The 23117-nt window shown below is 35.9% G+C and overlaps 1 protein-coding gene across 1 annotated transcript in view; it reads right to left on the bottom strand.

The window, feature by feature from the left end:
- GLS (glutaminase) overlaps positions 1–23117 on the bottom strand; it is a 207017-nt gene that overhangs the window by 148961 nt on the left and 34939 nt on the right. The window contains exons 3-4 of the mRNA XM_090388434.1: positions 10717–10853; positions 1026–1155 (exon numbers count right to left, since the gene is read on the bottom strand). Coding sequence (XP_090244560.1) covers positions 1026–1155; positions 10717–10853 — 267 coding nt within the window. The remainder of the gene's footprint in view (positions 1–1025; positions 1156–10716; positions 10854–23117) is intronic.

Here is a 23117-nt window from a genome sequence, read left to right as displayed (position 1 = left end):
CTAAACAACAGCAGTTACTTGGACTACTTGAAACGTGTGTGTGTGTGTGTGTGTGTGTGTGTGTGTGTGTGTGTGTGTGTGTGTGTGTGTGTGTGTGTGTGTGTGTCCTTTTAAAAATTGATAATCGAAAAATTCCAAAAAATATCTAATCTATCTATAGGAGCACAATTTCATACTCAATTTTCTAATGTATGGTACAGAGATTACAAACAAACAGAAATTTAAGTATTTCTGGAAACTGAAGTGTGCTGCACTTAGCTTGATTATGCCCAGATCATTTTATTACATCTGTTGGTTCTTCCCAGTCGATTCCACTTGCCATTTTTGATGAATAAACAGATATATGCTAGTTTTGTTTTACAGAATGTTCAGGCTGGCATTCTATTCTTCACTGAGTTATTTGGTTCCTCCCCCTAGAGCAGTGTTTCTCAACTTTTTTATTGCTGCAGCACACTTTTAAAGATGATAAAATTTTGTGGCACACTACAATAACTACTATACTCATATATTCACAAACAGGAAGTTATTTCTGTTGGGTATATTTAATAATACACATTATTTGTATAGTATAGGTGAATAAATCTAGTGCTAGGAATCAAAACATGACATCACATTGACTGCCAGAAGGTGCTCGGATCAGCTCAGTGTAAATAAACAAATTTTTTGTTTGAATTAATTCTTATTATAAAACTTGGATTAATTTTTTTTTAATTTGCATATTGTGTGGCACACAGATTGAGAAACACTGTCCTAGAGTAAAGGCATTTTGCAGCTTTTTTTTTTTTTTAAAGTAAAGTAATTGCTATGAGGGCTTTGCCATAACAGTCAGTTTTACCATTCAACTTTTGATAAGCTTTCTGCATAGCAATAGCATTCGTTAAAATTAGTCACTATTCAAAAAAAAACCCTTTTAAAATAAAAACAATTAACCACCATTTTCATGTTATTGACTGCAAACTGAAATAATTATACTGTAACATAAAAAGAATGATGATATATATGATATGAAAGAATTTGATTTTTACCTTTCCTCCTGTATTTACTTTGCATTTCCAATAAAAATCCTCAATGCTTTTGATAAATTCTTGAAAATCTGAGATGACAAAATGATTGCGAAATGCACGGCTGATGAGGACAATATTCTCTTTAATAATGCTAACAAATCATATAAAAACATTTGCATTAGTCAACAATGCTATTATTTATTTTAACTAAAATAATTTCTTTAATCCGTTACTACTAATTAGATAAATTAAAAGACTAATTAATATTCTCTAGTAAGGATATAAATACACACAATAATTATTTGTATTAATTGATTCTGGAAGCTAAATAAAAATAAATATGGAAATTATAGCACTGAAACAGGTAAAAAAAATTATTAATATTTTTAGGAAATCAGTAGCAATATAAGATATACAGGATAGTTCTAAGTTAAATATTCCTTTAGGAATAATGTCAGAGAACAAAACTAAATCAAAACTGTCTAATTTATAATGATGTTATCTGTTATAGTTATTTTTGGTTTTAGAATATATCAGAATCTTAGGCTATAATGCAACATTGTATGTCTACGAGTGTCTTACTCCCACCCTCTGAGATAGCTAACTACATCCATAATTGAAGAGGTCTTTTAAGAATTCATCCAGTCTCCAAAAGTATCCAAACAAAGTTTGTTTGTTTGTTATTTGGTTTTTAGGAGCATTAGAAACTAAAGCCATATTGCTCCGGGGATATGTAGTGGTCATTCTCTGACCTTTCCGCATCCTCCGTATTTGATGGTCACGGGCTCGAACCCCGGTCTAATCAAGAAGCGTGTGCTATGCATTGCTGCTCCTGCCCACCTGGCTATGGAGGCACCTCCAAACAAAGCTCTCCAAATGAGTAACAAGAGGTGAAACCATTCCATTATACAGTCATGTACATTGCTACCATGAATAACTATAGTCAGCTCTAATTCAAGAATGAGTGCAAATTATCAACCTGGCTTCCTAGGCCTATTTAATTATGTGGTAATTATAGTGTATCAATCACTCACCTCTGTAAAGGAATAAATTTATTAAAAATATCAGTGAAGAAAACCAAACTATCTCACAATTACAGTCTGGGGTCTCAGATGGATACCGCAGAGTACCTTGCTGGTTTACTAATGGCTATTGCTACTGATATGTATTTACTCTGTACCTTCACCTTCATCACTGTTTCAACCTAAGGTTGGGTCAGGTAAGTCAAAGCCTTCCATCTTTTTCTGTTTTCCCAGATCTTGTCTTCAATCATTCTCTTCCACTCAGTTCCCTTTGTTTCCACATCTCTAATCTGATCTCACCACCTCTTCCTGGGTTTTCCTTTCAGCTTCTTCTTGTCCATTTTCATCCCAAACATTCTTTTTGGTAATCTGTCCAAGTTCATTCTTGTCATGTGTCCAAACAATCGCAAACGTGATCTAATTATCTTCTCCCTTAGACATTCTATTCCCAAATTCATTCTTGTATCAGTATTTCTTATTTTATCTCTTCTAGTTTTAGCTAGCATAGTCCTTACCATCTTCATTTCCATTGCTTGGATTCTGTTAGAATCCTTTTTGTTCATCCTCCAGGTCTCAGCAGCATAGGTCAATATAGGGACCAAATATGCCCTATTTATCAGCTTTTTACACTTCATTGGAACTTCCCCAGCCCATAACAGGCTATTAACATTGCAGAAGAAACTAACTGCTATTCTCTTAGTTATTTCCATATCTAGGCTGCCATCCTTTATTAATAAACTCCCTAGGTACTTAAAATTATCCACCCCTTCCAACATTTCCTTCCCCAATTTCACACCTTTTACACTCACCTCTCCTTATTATCATCTCTTTGCTTTTCTGGCCACTTATTTTTAAACCATACTCAACTAACTACTCTTTACCAAAGTGTTGATTTTCCATTCTTCATCTTTTTCATTGCTTCTTTTACTTCATCAAGACCGACTTTTGGATATTCTTTTCCCACTGTGAATTCTGCTCTTCTTACACCATCTTCCTTTCCATTGGCCTCAGCATTAAGCAGGGTTGCAAAATAGTCCTGCCACTGTTTTCTTTTTCTCATCTGTAACTAATTTTCCACCTTTATCGACTAGGAACCCAGGTTCTTCAGTGTTCCTTTTCTTTCTTATTCCTCAACAACCCATATATCATCTTTCTATTTCCTCTAATTTATGTGTAACTCCATCCAACTTTTTCCTTTTTCTTCTTTTACAATTCTCTTTGCTTCTTTTTTCTTCTCATTATATATCTCTTTGTCCTCTTCCAATTTTATTTTCATAATTTTTTTCTTCTCATTATATATCTCTTTGTCCTTTTCCAATTTTATTTTCATAAATTTCCTGAATGCATCATTCTTCAGTTTCACTGCCCTTTTAACTCTGTCATTCCACCAGTATGTCTCTCTTTCCTTTCTGATACCTCCAGTTCTCCTGCACACCCCTATAGCTGTTTGAACCATTACCTTCTTAAATTTTTCCCATTCCTTATTGGCTCCTTCTGTCATTATGCTTGGTACTCTCTCTTTAATCTTCTCTTTAAGCTCTTCTGTTATTTGCTGATTCTGCAGTTTCCAAATCTTTATCTTTTGTCAAGTTCTACTCTTTTTATTTTTATTCTTATTCTCAACTGTTATCCTAAATCTGGCAACCAACAGTCTGTGTTCGCTGTCCATACTTACTGAGGGTATAACCTTTACATCTATTACCTTCCTGTTCCATATTCGACCAATAATAAAATAATCTATTACTGTTTGATACCTAGAATGATCCATTCCAGCTGTTCCTCAAATTCGATCTTCTCATTCTCTTCTGCTCCTTGTTGGGGGCATAAACTTGCTAGAGTCATATCTGTTCCTTCACACTCAAAGATGAGTCTCATTATTTGCTCATTAATTCCTTCCACTTTTTGATCCTTGCATTTATTTCCTTGTTAACAATAATACCTACTCCTTTCCTGAATTTATCTTCTGCACCTTTCCAGTATAATGTAAATCCTTCTCTCATACATTTCTTTCCCTCTTTCTTCCACTTAGTCTCACTCAAACCCAAAATGTCCAATTTCTTTTCCTTCATCATATCAATTAACTCCTCCATCTTGCCTGTTAAAGAAAGTATATTCAGTGTCCCAATTCGCAGTCCAGTGTACAAGCTATGTCATTTACCATTATTTTCAGTCTGGCTTTGACTCTTCTGGTTTTTTGTAGCACTTTTTTTTTTTTTTTTTTTTTTTTGTATTTACTCTGTATAGCAGGTCATAACACTCTGGTATACTGTTTTGCATCAAAATCTCTGCTGTAATTGCAATGTAAATTATACTATGTCCAAAAAAAACTCAAGTTACAACTGAGTGGTCACTAAAAATCAAACTCCATGACTCTTCCCAATCACATATGACAGGTACTGTCATTCAAAATGCACATCACAAATTTTAAAAAGCAAGATAAGGTTTAGGATGTGATGCTAGAGAGACTTTCCCAAGTCTTCCTGCTTTAGCAAGTGTGGAAAGGGTTTTCCTGATGCAAGCAATATGCTATAATTGTAAGCTCACAATTAAGAAATATAAGCACAATGAAGTTTCCAAAATGATTTCCAGCAGTACATTCTATGTGAAATTTTAATATAAAGAAACTATCCAATTATATATCATAAGTTTCAATAATGTCAGGAAGTTACAGCCAGCCAAGCTTGTATATAATTTACAACAATGCTTGGAGTGCATGTTCTTTTTTTTATAAAAGATTTTCAAAAACTGAGAGATTTATGAAAATTTGGTGTATATTTACTGAAAGAGCAGTGCAGATTTTCTGAACTGTTGGCATTAAGTTAGGCATAGTGCTGTGAGCTTTCACCCTCAAAAATACTAGTATATAAACTGTTCCAGTATTTGAACAGTACATCACTGCCATCTGAGACATTATCAATCACAGGAATGATGGAACTCACTTTGAGCTATAAGCCTAGAAAAAGGAGTGTTTTATACTATTTTAAGATTTTAATGGATAAATTAAAAACTTTTTATATGTGTAGTCTTTTTGTTGAACACTATTGTGGTTCTCATTTGAGTTCAGAAGAAATTCCTTGCATTTATTTCCTTAAATTTCTTTTGTTCACATTCACAATGCAGCAACTTAAAAGTCAGCATTAGCAGAACTGTTCAAAATACGAATTTCACCACGTAATTATACTTAAAGGAGAGGGCACTGACTCTCTTTAAAAATTACAGGCTCCGAAAGAGCGATGTGTTTGCCTTTTTATTTACATAATTGTTATTTTATATTATACTTTATACGTAGTCTTATACAGTGGGATCGACTGACGATGTTACCAACAGTAAATTCTAAGTAGGAAGCATTCAAGGAATTAATTGTGGACGCCACTAAAAGTTTCATACCTATTAAGAAATATTGTTCAAGGTTTAGGCCTAAATGGTTATCAAATGAACTAATGAGATTCGTAACAGAGAATAAAAATGCATGGGATGCATATAAATTATCAAGCAACTCAGAACCTATGGCAGATATAAGCTAATCTGTAATCAGGTCACAAAGGAGGTTAGGCAGGCGAAGGCAGATTATGAGAAATCCTTGGCAAAAGATGCTGTCCATAGACAAGACTAAGGTGGTAAAAAATGAAAAAGAAAAACAGCAAGGATTTCTTTACTTATATAAACTCTAAAATGAAGGGGATGAATCTGATTGGTCCACTTGAAATTGATGGTTCGACTGTTGATGATGCTGCTCAGATAGCAAACAAACTGAATGAGTATTTTGCATCTACATTCACACATGAGGAATTATTAAGGTTTTAAAATGGCAGTAGGTTATCAAATTGTAGCAGGATACTTAATGATTTTGTAATAACTGAGAGCAAAGTGCAGGAGAAATTGTTGAAGTTAAACATAAGAAAAGCACCTGGGGTGGATGGGATCTATCCAGTTATATTCAAGGAGGTGGCAAAGCAACTAAGCAAACCCTTAGCCATAATTATGAGAGCATCCTTGGACTCCGGGGAGGTTCCCACGGACTGGAGATGTGCAAAAGTATCCCCAATTCACAAAGGGAGATCGAAGGGTGACACGAATAATTACAGACCAGTTAGTTTAACTTCTGTTCTGGGTAAAATAAAATAATGGAGTCACTGGTGAAAGATGCATTGCAGGATCATCTAGACAAGACTGAAGCAATAATTCAGACACAGCATGGGTTTGTTAAGGGAAAGTCTTGTCTGACAAATCTGATAGGATATTATGATGTGGTTACAAAGGAACTGGATGCAAAAAATTTGATATCGTATATTTGGATTTCAGAAAAGCTTTTGACACTGTTGCGCATGGAAGACTATTATACAAATTGGAGCAGAATGATATTAAGGGTAAGTTGCTACAATGGATAAAAAGGATGATTAAGTGGGAGAAGACAGAGGGTGGTAATCAATGGGAACCCTGTGGGACTAATGAGTGGAGTCCCACAGGGTTCGGTGTTGGGTCCACTGTTGTTTTGTATATTTATCAATGATATTGATGAAGGTATATCAGGCTTAATGTCAAAGTTTGCAGATGATACAAATATTGGCAGAGTTGTTAATGACAGCAATGGCAGTGTGCTACTGCAACAGGATCTAGATAATTTGGGCAGATGGGCTAAGAAGTGGCAACTGAAGTTTAATCTTGACAAATGCAAAGTACTGCCTATGGGTAGAAGTAACCCCCAGAGAAACGTACCAACTGAGTGGTACTACATTTAAGGTGGTAAAAAATGAAAAAGACCTGGGAGTAATTGTGCAGTCAGATATGAAGTTTTCTGAGCAATGCAGACAGGCTGTCAGTGCAGGTCATGGGGTTTTGTCAATGATATATAGGAATTTTGCTAGCAGGAAAAAGGAGGTGATTGTCCCTCTGTATAAGGCAATGGTCAGGCCACGCCTTGAGTACTGTGTACAGGTCTGGAGGCCTCATTTTAGGAAGGATGTAGATTTGCTTGAGCGTGTACAGAGAAGGGCAACAAGATTGGTGAGGGGAATGAAGGGATCCTCTTACCAAGAGAGGCTTAAGTTCTGCAAATTGCAGTGGCTGGATCAGATCACCTGCATGGTGATCTGATTGAGGTGTATAAGGCCTTGAATGGGTTGAGCACGCTGAAATCTGATGGGATCCTTCCATTTGTTCAGATTACGAACCTAAGGGGGCATAAATTCAAATTAAGAAAGGACAGATGTAGAATTTATGTGTGGAAATTTGCCTTTAGCCAGTGGGTGGTTAATTGCTGGAACAAACTTCCATCTGTCGTTGTGGAAGTTGATAGGTTGAATAAATTTAAGGAGGAACTGGACAGGCATTTGGAGGGAATGGTGTGATTTTTTTTTTTTTGGCTGATGCTGCATAAGCTCATACACTTGCTTTCTTGCATCACATACCACTACTACTACTACTTCCTAAATTCATTTTGTTTGCCTTATTATTTATTAAATTTTATTAATTAATTAATCTCATTATAAATATGATAACCCCACATAATGGAGGGGATGCATTATGTGGGGATACTATATTATTTTTGCGAAAATATTATTTTTGTATGATATTTATAGTAAAAATATACTATTAGTATATTTTATTTTTAATTACTACTAAGGAGCTTCGCCCCCTGCTCACTGCACTCGCTTCTTTTGATAAAGTAAAATAAAATACAGTAGTTACAGAAGCTTTCGACACTGTGTGTGTCTCTTCCTCTGCTATGAATACATAAATACGTTACATATGGAAACCAAGATTGGTACCGCGTGGTCATGTCAGATAAATATAGTGCGTGACATGACCACGTTTGAACAGAAGCTTGTTTTACCACAGTAAAACAAGCTTCTGTTATGTATTTTAGTATTTATTACGTATTACCACATAACCCACACCTCTCTTCTCCCATTGGCTGAATAAATATCACTAGGAGGAAAATTATTTTAATGTATAGAAAGATTCAAAATAAAATATGCTAACAGCATATTTTATGTACCATATATACCCTAGAAATAGCATTAGCATTATGCTAATGCTATATAAATATATTCCTGTATTAAAAAGTGAATCCAGGGCGGACCACTCAGCTTTTTTCTCCCCAATTATTATGCAAAATCTGTCGATATCAATACATAATTGGTTGCAAACCTTGTGAAAAGCCATTGCCATACATCTCTAACAAATTCATGCACCAATTGGGTAGTGAAAGTGCCTCTTTAATGACTTTTATAACTCCTGCAGTTCACTGTTGACGAGGGAGGTCAACAAGAAAATGAGTGTAAGGGAGGCTACTTGCATCCTCTGCACTGACTCCCTCAATCTTTGCTAAAGATCAGTGGTTCCCAAACTAATAAGATCTACGGACCCCTTAAAAAAAAAAAAAAGGTGGCAGATGCCTATATATAGTTATTTGTTATTTGGTTTTTAGGAGTATTAACAACTAAGGCCATATTGCTCCGGGGATATGTGGTGGTCATTCCCTGACCTTTCCACATCCTCCATATTTGGTGGTCACAGGCTCAAACCCCGGTATAATCAAGAAGCGTGCTATGCACTGCTGCTCCTGCCCACCTGGCTACGGGGGTGCCTATATATATATATACACACACAGTAAGATCCCATATCCACGGGGGATAAGTTCAAAGACCTACTGTGGATGGCTGAAACCATGGATATAAGCGAACACCTGCTGACACCATATATAATGTGATTTTATTGTACATACATACATATAATAAAGTTTAATTGATAAATTAAACACACAGTAAGAAGTTGTCGACATTAAATACGGTAATAATAAAGTACAGGCAGAAATTGGATTAACCGGGTCACTTCAAGACTCCAAATTACAAAAAAAAAAAAAAAAAAAAAAATCAACCAGAAATCATAAAATTCAAGTAATAACTAGAATAGATATAAACAGATATTTTGCAAGTCGTAAATACGCGACAAGAACCGGACCGGCGTTATAAGTCATAATTGGGAGATTAGTGTACCTATTATCTTGCAAACCCTGCTGTCTTCACACCTACCACTCAAAACAAAAAAAAAAAAAATAGACCAAATGTTTAGTTTGATTTAGTGTGTCACATCGATTATTGTGTTCCATCGGATCGAAAAAAATTAAATTTTTTTCATTTGTCAGGGATGCCGAATTTTTTTTTTTTTTTTTTATAGTAACTTTTTTTTTTTTTTTGTTTAGAAATCGTGAAAATGATGGGCAAACGAAAGAGTTGTGCTTTCAAATTAAACAAAAACTTTAAATTATTCAAAAATTTGAAAACGGTTCATCCGTTAAATCTCTAAAGAACCATTATAATGTTGGTGACCAAATCATATGCAACATTGTAAAAAATAAAGGGAAGCATCACAGTGGACACGTGAACAGTACGTGTTAAGTTTTTTTCGTTTTTTTTTCCATAGTTAACCACGGGTAACTGAATCGGCGGATACAGGGGCATAACTGTGTGTGTGTGTGTGAACATGTCTGAAAAGAAAATTCAGTGTTTTATGTTTAAAACAACTTTCTTATTTTTATAAGAATAAAGTTGTTTAAAATATATAATAATAATTTTATTTATCATCAATTTGTTATACATAGAACGAATTATTTGACCAGTTCCAGAGGGTTCATTTCCTGGACCCCCTGGAACTGGTCCACGGACCCCAGTTTGGGAAACGCTGCTATAGATCATTAGCCATACAGCTAATATCTTCCACTGCACTGGGTGCCTCATCTTCAAAACTTGTGGAATCCTCTATGACTTCTAGGTACTGTTGCTACTAGACATCTTTATACAGAATTCATTGATGTGGATATCAATGAATCTGATAAGGAATTCATAATTCCTTATCAGTGGTAAGGACTGCCTTCATTCTGTAGAAATTTTTTTACCAGTTCCACTTTTTGTTTATCTTTGCCATCAATTATGCTTTAACAATAAAATTATATATATACAATAATTTCAAGACAGCATGTGAGGAACTGGACAAACATTTAGAGGGAATTGTTTTGTAAATTTTTTTTTTTTTTTTTTGGCTGATGCTGCATAACTTGCATCTTTCTTGCATCACATGCACTACTACAGCACAGGGAGACTTCAATTCATAATTCCTTATCAGTGGTAAGGACTGCCTTCATTCTGTAGAAATTTTTTTACCAGTCCCACTGTTTTGTTTATCCTGGCCATCAATTATGCTTTAACAATAAAATTATATATGTACAATAATTTCAAGACAGCGTGTGAGAAAATCTCCTGGAACATGAATCTGACAACAACTGAAGGGTGGTGATGGTGAATCTGCATATCTCAAAAATGAATTACGAACTTAATTGAATGAATTAAGAATTATGAACAAAATCAATTATTTGCTGGATAGGCTCCATGCCATCAAGATATCCACATCAATGAAACCAAGAGGTTTACTACAAATTACAGCAAACCTCAAGTCTATCATTCATTTGCATTCTATCATTCATTCTTTAAAGCATCTATTGAAAATCCCAAAGGAACTTTGTGTATAACAGGTATAACTAGTTTTTAAGTGGCAGTTTAGTGATATAAAATTCAAGTCTTGCAAAATTAATAATTGTGGTTGAAGTTTAAATAAATACTACATTCTGGAATTTTTAGTTTCTTTAAAAATTAAAATGAAAAGTATATAAAACTGTAAGCTATGATACTAACGCTTTAAAAGTTGCTCTGTCAAGATTCAAAGCATCTGGTGAGCCTACATCTTGTTTCTGTTTATATACATCCCTCAGTTTGGAAATCATTTCTTTCAACCTAGGATCACTTTTCTTTAATCCAGTGGATGAAAGAGCCTATGGGGAAACAGAAAAGCAGTAATTAATTAACAATAATAATAATTAATCACATAACATCAATGAAAAGTTTTACAGAGTTTATTATCTATTTATTATTTTTATTTTATGGAACAATAAATTTAAAAAATTTAATTTATCATTTTTTAATTTTATTTTACAAACAATTAACAAAAGAAATATGGAAACCAACTTCAGTGGTTTATAGATAATTATAATGTATTGCCATATAGAAATGTGACAATACATTATATTCACTTATTTCAGTTATCACTTTAATTAGCAAGCTTCAAATCTAGTTAAACTAGTTAGCAAGCAAACACAAACATGAAAACAATAATGTAAGATATTTCTGGAAGTCAAACAAAAACCACATAAATCTTTTAGCACTCTACAAGTATACCATTACCCAGAGCCTGGTTCTGACTCTGCTTTTGCAGTTCTGCAAATTGCAGCAGAACCGAAGCCTATCTTGGTAACAGCACCCTTTTGTTCAACCTCAAAAATTGTGTTGCCCTTCTATGCACCTGTTTAAACAGATTCACATCCTTCCTAAAATTAAGCTTCAAAACTTTCCTACCCTGCTGTCAAAATTCCTGTATATCACTGCCAATAATAACTTATAATGCTTTAATAACATTAGTCCAAAAAGAGTAGTGTCCACTGATAACAACTCTGTCTTCTTCCACTCAGCCATCCCTTCATTTATAGCTGCAACTTGACTTTAATGACACACTAATTCAATTTGTACAGCAATCTTTTATGTGCAACAGTATCAAAGACTTTCCTGAAATACAAGTATACAATATCAAAATTATTTTTTGCATCTAGTTCCTTTGTTACTGTATCACAGCATCAAATCAGATTGGGCAGACAAGACTGCCCCTTAACAAAGTCATGCTGTGTCTGAAGTATGCATTCTTGTCTAGATGACTCTGCATTATTCTTTAACCAATAACTCCATTATTTTCCCGCGAAAGAAGTCAAGCTTTCAGGTCCATAATTACTCACTTTGCCCTTTGATCCCCCTTATGAATATTATTATTATTATTATTTATTCAGTTTTAATCCCTGTACATTCAGCTTTAACCCCTGAACAGGAGAGACATTTTCACATTCACAATCTATAAGTACTTTCCTCGAATCCAAGAATGCTCTCATAATTATGGCCAAAGGCCCACTTACTTCTTGCTGCGTCTGTTAATGTAATTGGATAGAGTCCAACTTCAGGAAAGTAAATAAGGTGCCTTATTTACTTTCAGCTTCAACAGTTTCTCCTCAACTTTCTTCTCGGTTACCACAAAATTGTTTGGCTCTGTATTAGAATTTGATACACTTCTGATATCACCATGTGTAAAAAAATTTCTCCTGTGTAAACACAGATGCAAGATATCTATTCAGTTTGTTAGTAGGATCATAAACAGTTAAACCACCTATATCTTTCCTCCTAGTACTTATACAAGGAAGACTGTTACTTTTCTTTGTCAGCAGCTTTTCACAATCTGCCTTAGCATGCCTAATCCCCTTTATCTTGATTGCAGACAAGTTTATATGTACTGTAGGTTTCCGTATCACCAGTTAATTTATAAGTATCCAACGTATTTTTTTTTTCTCTACCACAAGTCTTATCAGTTCATCTGACATCCATTTGGATCTAAATCTTTAACAATATTTCTTAGTAGCTTCTATAATTACAGGGGTTCCCGCTATCTGAGTCCCAACAGTTATAAGGATTGGAAAATTAAAGAATTAAGGCTTTTTTCCTTGAGAAAATTGACCAAGCACTTGAATATTTTTTTTCGACTTCTTCATGATCGTGTAACAAAAGTTAAGCGTGAAGTTAGACATAACTAAATGTTACGACACAATTTTATCTGAAAAAATATGCCAAAAAAAACAAACAACTCTGGATTCATTCTTTATTCATACAAATGAAAAAGTGTAACTACAATAAACTTTACTTAACCTTACATTGTGTAACATGTTATGATAAAAAATGTCTAATAAAATAATTTACTCATTTTTCGGTTCCTTCATTAATTTTTCTTACTATATACAAGTACATAATAAACATTATTATATAATATTGGTGTGGATACACCATAGACAACTCTTAAAGAAAAACTACGGTAGTAGCATGAAAGGCATCATTTCATCTGTATCTCATATTGTGTTCATCCTTCACAATGAGTTGCCCATGTATTGCACTACCTCAAATAAATAATGTTATTATTATTATTATTATTATTAGCTATATGGTGCAAGGAAGCCTGAAGCTTATGCTGCACCAGCCAAAAAAAAAAAAAAAAAATTTCTGAATTACCCTGAGAGAGAGAGAGAGAGAGAGAGAGAGAGAGAGAGAGAGAGAACAAGAGAGTCAGAAGTAGAAGGGAATCACCAAGAAATAGAAGAATGATGATATCCAGCTCAGGACCCTAGGTGTGCCAAGTCCATACTCACCAGATGTGAGCCCCTGGGGTTATGCTTCACTAATAGGGAAGACTATTGTTACTTATTCTTGGTGGGCACCACCACCTAGACTGCACCATTTCAAAGCTAGTTGGCTTTTCATCGGTGGATGAAAAGCCAACTAGCTTTGAAATGGTGCAGTCTGGGTGGTGGTGCCCACCAAGAATAAGTAACAATAGTCTTCTCTATTAGTGAAGTATTACTTATTCGAGGTAGTGCAATACATGGGCAACTCGTTGTGAAGGATGAGCACAATATGAGATACAGATGAAATGATGCCTTTCACACTACTACCATAGTTTTTCTTTAAGAGTTGTCTATGGTGTATCTACACCGATATTATATAGATATGGAATCTGAAACTCTTAAAATATTATGCCTAGTTGCATTTAGTTTTATTTAAATAATAAACATTACGAAAATTTGGTCATGACACCTTTTTCATAGTGAGAACCTCTGTTATTATGTGGTACACACATTCAGATGAGATGCCCAAGATGCTGAAAATGTACCAAACTGTCACTCATCGATCACCCATCACCAGATCATGCACGCTATCAACAACTTCTGGAGTGATTGCTGTTGCAGGTTTTCCACAGCCTGAATCATTTTCCAGGCTATCCTTCCCTTGTTTAAATTCTGCTGCCCCACTTCTTAACCATGGAACAGAAAGGGGCATCCTCCCAGAAAAGAAACTGCACTACTATTTGAAGTGTTATATATTAAGTACAGAAATTTTTAACAATCTACACCAGGGGTGGCCAACTTAATTTGTGATGCAATCTACTTTTTTCCTTCAAAATGTGCCACAATCTATCATCTCAAAAATTTCATTGCACATGGTTAAAAAAGTTAATCAACACATATTGAAAAATGTTGTTTATAAATTTTAAAATTCAATATAATTCAGAATTCTTATTTTAAATTCATATGTATTTAAAATTTTAATTTATGCAAAGTGTGTGTCTTCATGTCATCTGCCAAGCTTTCAAAATCGGAGATATACTGTAATAAGGCCAACAATAAAGAATCTTCTGTATGAGAGCTTTGTTTATTTCAAATATGAAAAGGCCGATTCACATAGATGTGTGGAACCAAAACAGGAATTTAAAGTTCACTGCATTTTTTTACATTTGGGTACTTTTCTTGGCAAACATATTTCCAAAACTCTTTTTGTGATGATCACAATTTCATTTTCAAGTAATATTTTCACCATGTCAAAAATCGTAGCGATTTTTTCTGCAATTTGTTTCGTATCTAAGTCGACATTAAATGGATAAGAAATATATTGAACAATGTCTTCAATTGTTTTAAAATCACTGAATCCAGTTTCAAAATCGTGCACAACGTGCACCTGAGAGGGCATAAATTCAAATAGAGGAAAGACAGATGTAGGATAGACACGAGGAAATTTGCCATTAGCCAGCGGGTGGTTGGTTGGTGGAACAGACTTCCATCCCTTGTGGTGGAGGTTGATAGCCTAAATAAGTTTAAGGCTCAGCTGGACAGGTATTTGGAACGAACAGAGGGGTGAGGTGGAAGTGGGTTTTTTTTTTTTTTTTTTTTGGCTGATGCTGCATAAGCTTGCTTTCTTGCATCAAATGCTCCTACTAATGCTAATGCTAATACAACATTCTCAATTTCAGAAACATATTTGTCACTATTAAATTCAAAAACAGGATATTTTTGCAAATGATCTTGCATATTTGCAAAATGGTCAAATTGTTTTTCTTTGAGATCCTTAGCTATTGCCAAAAATTGATATTTATATGCAGAAATACTACTAATTATGTCACCCACATTTTTATTTTTTCCTTGTAATTCCAAATTCAGATCGCTTAATTTACTGGAAAAATTTGCCAAAAAAGCCAGATCACACAACCACTCCGTATCTTGCAGCTGCTGATAATCATCTCCCCTTTGATCAACAAATATTTTAATTTCATTCAGCAAATTTCGAAATCTCTGTAGAAACTTACTCCGACTCGGTCACTTCACATCTCTGTGTAATATCAGATCTGGTTCATTTTCATTGATTTGCATTTTAAAAAGTCTCCTTTGAAGAGATTGTCCTCTGATGGAATTCACGATTTTGAAAGCGATGTCCATAACACTTTTAGTATTTAATCTTTTGCTGGCTAACACTTGTTGGTGGATGATACAGTTGTAACTCAAAAAATCTGGGAATTCATCATCCTTTTGGCACAATGTGATGAATCCGTTAAGATGCCCCATCATTGCTTTAGCTCCATCTATTGTTACTGATACGAGCTTAAATAGTGGCAATTTAATATTTTCAATAAAATTTTTGATTGAATTAAAGATATCAAGATCTCTAGTTCTTTCTTTTAACAAAACCATATCCAGCAGTTCTTCTCTAGTGGTAGAATCATCGAAAACCATATGAATAAAAACGAGCAACTGAGCTGTATCACTGACATCTGTAGATTCATCCAGTTGTAAAGAAAAGGACACACAATTAGCAATATCAGCACGAAATTGTTTGCTCACATTTTTACTAATTTTTTCGATGCATCGCATCGCAGTATTTCAAGATAATTGCAGATCTTGAAGCGCACTTTTAATTTCATTTTTGTTCTTAATTTTCAAAAAGAGAATCTGTTATTTCTAAAAATGCGTCTTTGATGAATTGACCATCAGAAAATGATTTGCATATTTTTGCAAGATGACTCACTTTAAATGATGCTACAGTTACTGCTTTAGATTGTAAATTAGGTATCATGAAGAAATTTTGTTGCGCGAATAATCTGGATTTAAGTTCTTCTAATTTATTTTTTCTAAGGTCACTATTTGGCAGAAAATCCGATTGGTATTTACCATGGAGTGCGTTGAAGTACCTTTCTAAATTTCCTCTTTTGGGTATAGCCACGGAAGCATTGCAAATCAAACAGCAACATTTTTCTTTCACCATTACAAAAAAGTATTCTAAATCCCACTCTTGATGAAAATGATACATTTTACTCTTTTTCGTAGTATTCATTTTATATCAAAAGGTATTAACTTAACATATAAGTACTGTCCAGTTATTAAATCAGCAAAAGCAATGCTTGCCGATTAAAATACTTTAAGTTGCACGAACCGGAAAAATATTTTGTCTGAACAGCTAATGTAGGATAACTGATGAAGAAAATTCCCGAATGAGGAAGTTGTTTCCAAAATAACCGGACAAACACACCACCGTTTATTGTTCTGTTTGGTTATATCCTTATAAGAATCAGTTTTGAATGCCTTTGTGATATTTCTCTAAAGCTATTTCTGGAGGTCACGACCATAAAACAATAAAAACAATATGCACTTTCTGGTTTATTGGGCTTTTCTGTTAGTGCAATCTAATCATAAATGGGTAGTAAACTCAATCTTATTGCATTTGCAATAATACCGACAGCTGGAATTCTGTGGTATTTTATGTTATTATGGTGAAATGTGTTTCTCCTTTAATGAAATCTTCAATCGTGCAAAAAAAACAAAAATAAATTTTCAAAATCTGCTCTTCATTCCTATTTTTGATGCTTTGTAAAAAAAAAAAAAAAAAAAACCATTTTTTTTCATTTTTTTCATCATATTGCACATCGGGTTTCGCTGCACAATATAAAATTTTGGTAGTATACCTGACCGTGCAAATCGAGGATGACTGTACATTTAAAATTTTTCATGAGCAACCAAAATTAAAGCCGTGATCGACTCGTTGGCCACCCCTGCTCTACACCATTACCCTTTCATGCTTAAGCCACACACTTTTCAAATGCCACTCATATTTCATAATCTGATTTAATAAATTAAAATAATAACAACACATACTTCAGACAGTAGTATACTGCCAACCCTTTTGAAATGTACTTATTTCTTTCTGGATTTTAATAAAAATTAAAATATAACATATATTTCATGTATCTGCTGTAATTAGCATTAGCAAAGGCCCATGATGCAAAAAAGCAAGCTTATATAGCACAGCCAAAAAAAAAAAAAAAAAAACCCTTTTTTCACCCATCCACTCGCTCCAAATGCTTGTCAAGTTCTGCCTTGAATCTATTTAAGCTATCAACTTCTACAACGACAGATGAAAGTTTGTTCCACCAATCAACCACCCACTGGCTAAAGGCAAACTTCCGCACATCTATCCTACAACCGTCTTTCCTCAATTTGAATTTATACCCTCTCAGGCGATTGTTCTGAGCAAGAGGAGGACTCCCATCAGCATTGAGCATGCTCAAACCATTCAAGGCTTTATACACCTCAATCAGATCACCTCGCAGGTGCCTAGTCTCCAGACACTGTAATTTGCAAAACTTAAGCCTGTCTTCGTAAGAGCACCCCTTTGTTCCATTCACTAATCTTGTTGCCCTTCTCTGTACTTGTTCCAACAGCTCTACATCCTTCTTAAAATGAGGCCTCCAGACCTGTATACAGTACTCAAGGTGTGGCCTGACCATTGCCTTATTAGCATTAGCATTAGTAGAGGCATTTGATGCAAGAAAGCAAGCTTATACAGCATCAGCCAAAAAAAAAAAAAACCCACTTCCACTTCACCCCTCTGTTCGTTCAAAATACCTGTCCAGCTGAGCCTTAAACTTATTTAGGCTATCAACCTCCACCACAAGGGATGGCAGTCTGTTCCACCAACCAACCACCCGCTGGCTAAAGGCAAATTTCCGCACGTCTATCCTACATCTGTCTTTCCTCAATTTGAATTTAAGCCCTCTCAGGTGATTTTTCTGGGCTAGAGGAAGAATCCCATCAGCATTGAGCATGCTTAAACCATTCAAGGCTTTATACACCTCTATCAGATCACCTCGCTGGTGCCTAGTCTCCAGACACTGTAATTTGCAAAACTTAAGCCTTTCTTCGTAAGAGCACCCCTTTGTTCCATTCACTAATCTTGTTGCCCTTCTCTGTACTCGTTCCAGCAGCTCTACATTCTTCTTGAAATGAGGCCTCCAGACCTGTATACAGTACTCTAGGTGTGGCCTGACCATTGCCTTATACAATGGAATAATCACCTCCTTATCCCTGCTGGAAAAATTCCTGTATATCATTGACAATACTCCATGAGCTACTCTTGCAGCCCGTCTGCACTGCTCAGAGAACTTCATATCTGCCTGCACAATCACCCCCAAGTCCCTTTCATTCTCTACCACTGTCAGTGTAGTACCACAGAGTTGATACGTTGCTCTGGGGTTGCTGTTTCCCATGTGTAGTACTTTACATTTGTCAATGTTAAACTTCATTTGCCACCTCACAGCCCATCTGCTCAACCTTTCCAGATCCGGTTGCAGCAGCATAGTATCAGTAGTGTCCTTGACAACCCTGCCAACCTTTGTATCATCTGCAAACTTGGACATTAAGCATGATATACCATCATCAATATCATTTATAAATACAGAAAACAATAATGGACCCAACACTGAGCCCTGAGGGACTCCACTAATAACATTAGTCCACGATGAGCAGTGTCCATTGATTACCACTCTCTGTCTTCTCCCCCTCAACCACCCCTTTATCCATAGCAGCAATTTGCCTCCAATGTCACACTGCTCCAATTTGTGTAGCAGTCTTCCATGTGCAACGGTATCAAAAGCCTTTCTAAGATCCAAGTATATAATATCAAAGTTATACCCTGCATCCAGTTCTTTTGTGACTGCATCATAGTATCCAATCAAGTTGGTCAGGCAAGACTTCCCCTTAACAAAACCATGCTGTGTCTGAGCTATAACTGAAGTCTTGTCTAAATGATCCTGCAGTGCTTCTTTAACCAGTGCCTCCATTAATTTTCCTGAAACAGAAGTTAAGCTCACAGGTCTATAATTACTTGTGTCAGCCTTTGATCCTCCTTTGTGAATTGGGGTCACATTTGCACATTTCCAGTCTATGGGTACCTCCCCTGAGTCCAAGGAAGCTCTCATAATTATGGCTGAGGGTTTGCTTACTTCCTTTGCTGCCTTCTTTAATATAACTGGATAGATCCCATCCACCACGGGTGCCTTTCTTGTGTTTATCTTCAACAGTTTCTCCTCCACTTTACTCCCAGTTATTTCAAGATTCTGTAGCTTACTGCTAGAGTTGAATACACCTCTGGCATTCCCCTTGCTGAATAACTCCTCATGTGTGAATGTCGATGCAAAATATTCATTTAGTTTGTTAGCTACCTGAGCAGGATCATCAACAGTTGACCCATCAATATCAAGTGGACCAATCTGATTCATCCCCTTCCTTCTAGAGTTTACATAAGTAAAGAACTCTTTGCTGTTTTTCTTTGCATCCCTTGCCAAGGATTTCTCGTAATCTGCCTTCGCCTGCCTAACCTCCTTTGTAACTTGGTTGCATATCAACTTGTATCTATCATAGGCTTCTGTGTCATGTGTTAATTTGTAAGTATCCCATGCATTTTTCTTCTCTGCCATATGCCTCATTAGTTCATCTGACATCCATTTTGGCCTAAACCTTGAACAATATTTCTTAGTTGGTATGTAAAGCCTAGTAGCTTCCAAGATAAGTTCTTTGAATGCTTCCCATTTTGAATTTGCTGTTGGTAACATCATCAGTTGGTCCCACTGTATAGAATTTAAATACTGTCTCAGTCCATCGTAGTCGCCTTTACAGAAGCAATAACCCTTCCCTTTACCCCTAATGGTAGTTACCTCTTTCAGTAACTCCCACTTCAGCACACTGTGATCACTGCCACCTAGTGGTTCATTTATCTGCAGATTCTTAATGCATGAAGAATCACTGCTGATAATCAAATCAAGAGTATTACTCCCTCTAGTTGCCTCCCGTACATGCTGATGTAGAAAACAATCATCCAATAAATCCACAAAAGCCCTGCTAGTGTGTGAGTAACCAGCCCCCAAATTCCAGTCAATATCTGGGAAATTAAAATCTCCCATTATAAGACTCTCTTATTTTCTGGCCCACTCTATTTCCCTGTACAGTTCCTTATTATACTCATCAGAGTCATTAGGCCTATAGCACACTCCTACTCTCAATTTTGATCTCCCAATGCTTATGTCACACCAAACTGACTCAACACTGCACTGTCCAGCGATGTCGACTGGCTTCACTTCTTTGGTTTTTATGTGTTTCTTAACTAATAGCATAACCCCTCCCCCCTTCCTATCCTGTCTATCCTTTCTGTAGACGTTGTACTCCCCAAATTGCAGTTCTGCATCCCTTATATCTGTGTGACACCACGTCTCTGATATCCCAACAATATCTGCCTTTGATGTTTTGAGCAATACCTCAAATTCATCAAATTTATTTACTAAACTCCTAGCATTGGTGTACACGCAAGTATACCTGCACCTGTTTCTATTCTTAGCTACCCTAACACAACCCATGTGTTTACTTGTACCGCAATGGCTCCCAGCAGTCTCTGAAATACCATGCATCTTGTTTTTCAGGCTTCTGCTCATTCTAATAGAAGCAGTGCAAGAATCTCTTTCACCTCTGCCAGTGGCTACTGTCAATCTATTGATCTTTGTCTCCCCCCAAGCTAGCAGGGGGGAGACAAAGGGGATAATCACCTCCTTATCCCTGCTAGAAAAATTCCTGTATATCATTGACAAGACACCATGAGCTACTCTTGCAGACCATCTGCACTGCTCAGAAAACTTCATATCTGCCTGCACAATTATCCCCAGGTCCTTTTCATTCTCTACCACTGTCAGTGTGGTACCACAGAGTTGATACGTTACTCTGGGATTACTGCTTCCAATATGTAGTACTTTACATTTGTCAATGTTAAACTTCATTTGCCACCTCTCAGCCCATCTGCTCAACTTTTCTAGATCCTGTTGCAGCAGTGTACTGTCATTAGTGCCATTAACAACTCTGCCAACCTTCGTATCGTCTGCAAACTTGGACATTAAGCCTGATATACCATCATCAATATCATTTATAAATACAGAAAACAACAATGGACCCAACACTGAACCCTGAGGGACTCAGTGTTGGGTCCAATTAATATACAAGGTGTGATTTTTTTTGTGATATTTTTATTCCACACCAGTACGGAAATAAAATTCCCAGTGGAATAAAAAATAGTGCAATAAAAAAAACTGTCAAGGAAAAGGAAAATATACCGTGCAAGAAGGATAGGTGGAATAGGACCAGGATATGTCTGCCAGGGACAAAAATAGATGACATTGTATGGCAGATATCATCTTGTAAGGGCACAAAAGGTGATATTGTACGGGTTGGCACTAATTATTAAGAGTAGGAGATCTCAAGACTTACTTAATAAGTACAGGGCAATGTTGTGGAAAAGATGCGAGATATGACTGAATTTGAAAGTATCTGCAATTCTGCCCAGACAGGATGAGAGGAAGTACACGTTGAGAGCCTTGTCAGTCAATTCAACCCTGGAGGGAAGGTGCTCACACATTAGTATTTTCCTCGGTGTGATCTGTGCTTGTTAACAGGAGATACTGTTTATACAGGGATGGGATAATTTAAATAGAAGGAGTGCAAGAATAATTGCTGATGCTATCGAGGCAGTGATAGGTGGATCAGAAAACCACTAGATTAACCAGAGCCACAGGTAGAGGTGAAAGTAATTCTTGCACTGTTTCTATTGGAAAATGCAGCAGCCTGGAAAGCAAGGTGTCAGGGATTTCAAGCCCTGTTGGAGGTCACGATGGAACAAATGAATACTTGGGCTGTGTACGGTTAACTAAGAGTAAGAACATGCACATGTACTTGGATGTACGCTAATGTCAGGAGTAAACTTGACGAATATAAAGTACTGATTAAGTTATCAAATGGAGATATGTAGAGGGTAGCAGAGACATGGTGTCACTCAGACATAAGTGATGCTGAATTTGAATATGGAGAATACAATGTATACAGGAAGGAAAGACAGGGCAGGAGGGTGGAGGGGATATGCTCTCAGTTAAGAAACATTAAATCTAAAGCAGTGCATCCAGTTGACGTTGGTGACCAGTGCAATGTTCAGTAGTCAGTTTGGTGTGATATCAACACTGGTAAAACAAAATTCAGAGTAGCAGTATGTCATAGGTCTAATAACTATGATGAGAATACCAAACAGCTATACAGAGATATAGAGAGGGACAGTAAATCAGAATATCTTATAATGGGGATTTTAACTTTCCAGGCATTGACTGGAATTTGTGGCTTGGTCACTCACACACTAGCAAGACTTTTGTAGATATCTTGAATGACCTTTCTACAGCAGCATGCTTGAGAGGCAACAAAGGAAAGTAATATTCTTGAACTGGTTATCAGCAGTGATTCTAGATGCTTAAGAAGAATCTGCAGATTCTTAATGGCCCAGCAAGTGGCAGTGATCACAGTGAACTAGTGAAGAATTTAATTAAAGACATAACTACTCTCAAAGGTAAAAGGAAAAGCTTTTGTTTTCATAAGGATGGCTACAGTAGTCTCAGACAGTTTTGAAATTCTATGCATTGTGAATTGATGACATTACCAACAGAAATTCTAAATGGGAGTAATTCATTCAGGGAATCAATCATAGAAGCTACTCAGCTTTTCATACCAATGAAGAAATACTGTTCAAGGCTTAGAACTAAATGGATGTCAGATGAACTATTGAGATGCATAGCAGAGAAGAAAAGTGCATGGGATGCACATAAATTATCAGGTGATTCAGAAAGCTATGGTAGACAAACTAGTCTGTAATCAATTCACAAAGGAGGTTAGGCAAGCTAAGGAAGATTATGAGAAGTCTCTGACAAAGAAAAGCAGCAAAGCCTTCTATGCTTAAATTTAACAGTAGAAGGAAGGGATTGAATCACTAATGTC

Source organism: Mastigoproctus giganteus, chromosome 14 (assembly GCF_048544385.1).
Source record: "Mastigoproctus giganteus isolate SK-2022 chromosome 14, ASM4854438v1, whole genome shotgun sequence".
NCBI lineage: Eukaryota > Metazoa > Arthropoda > Arachnida > Uropygi > Thelyphonidae > Mastigoproctus > Mastigoproctus giganteus.
The sequence above is the reverse complement of the archived record's forward strand: the minus strand, read 5'-3'. Positions and strand labels throughout refer to the sequence as shown.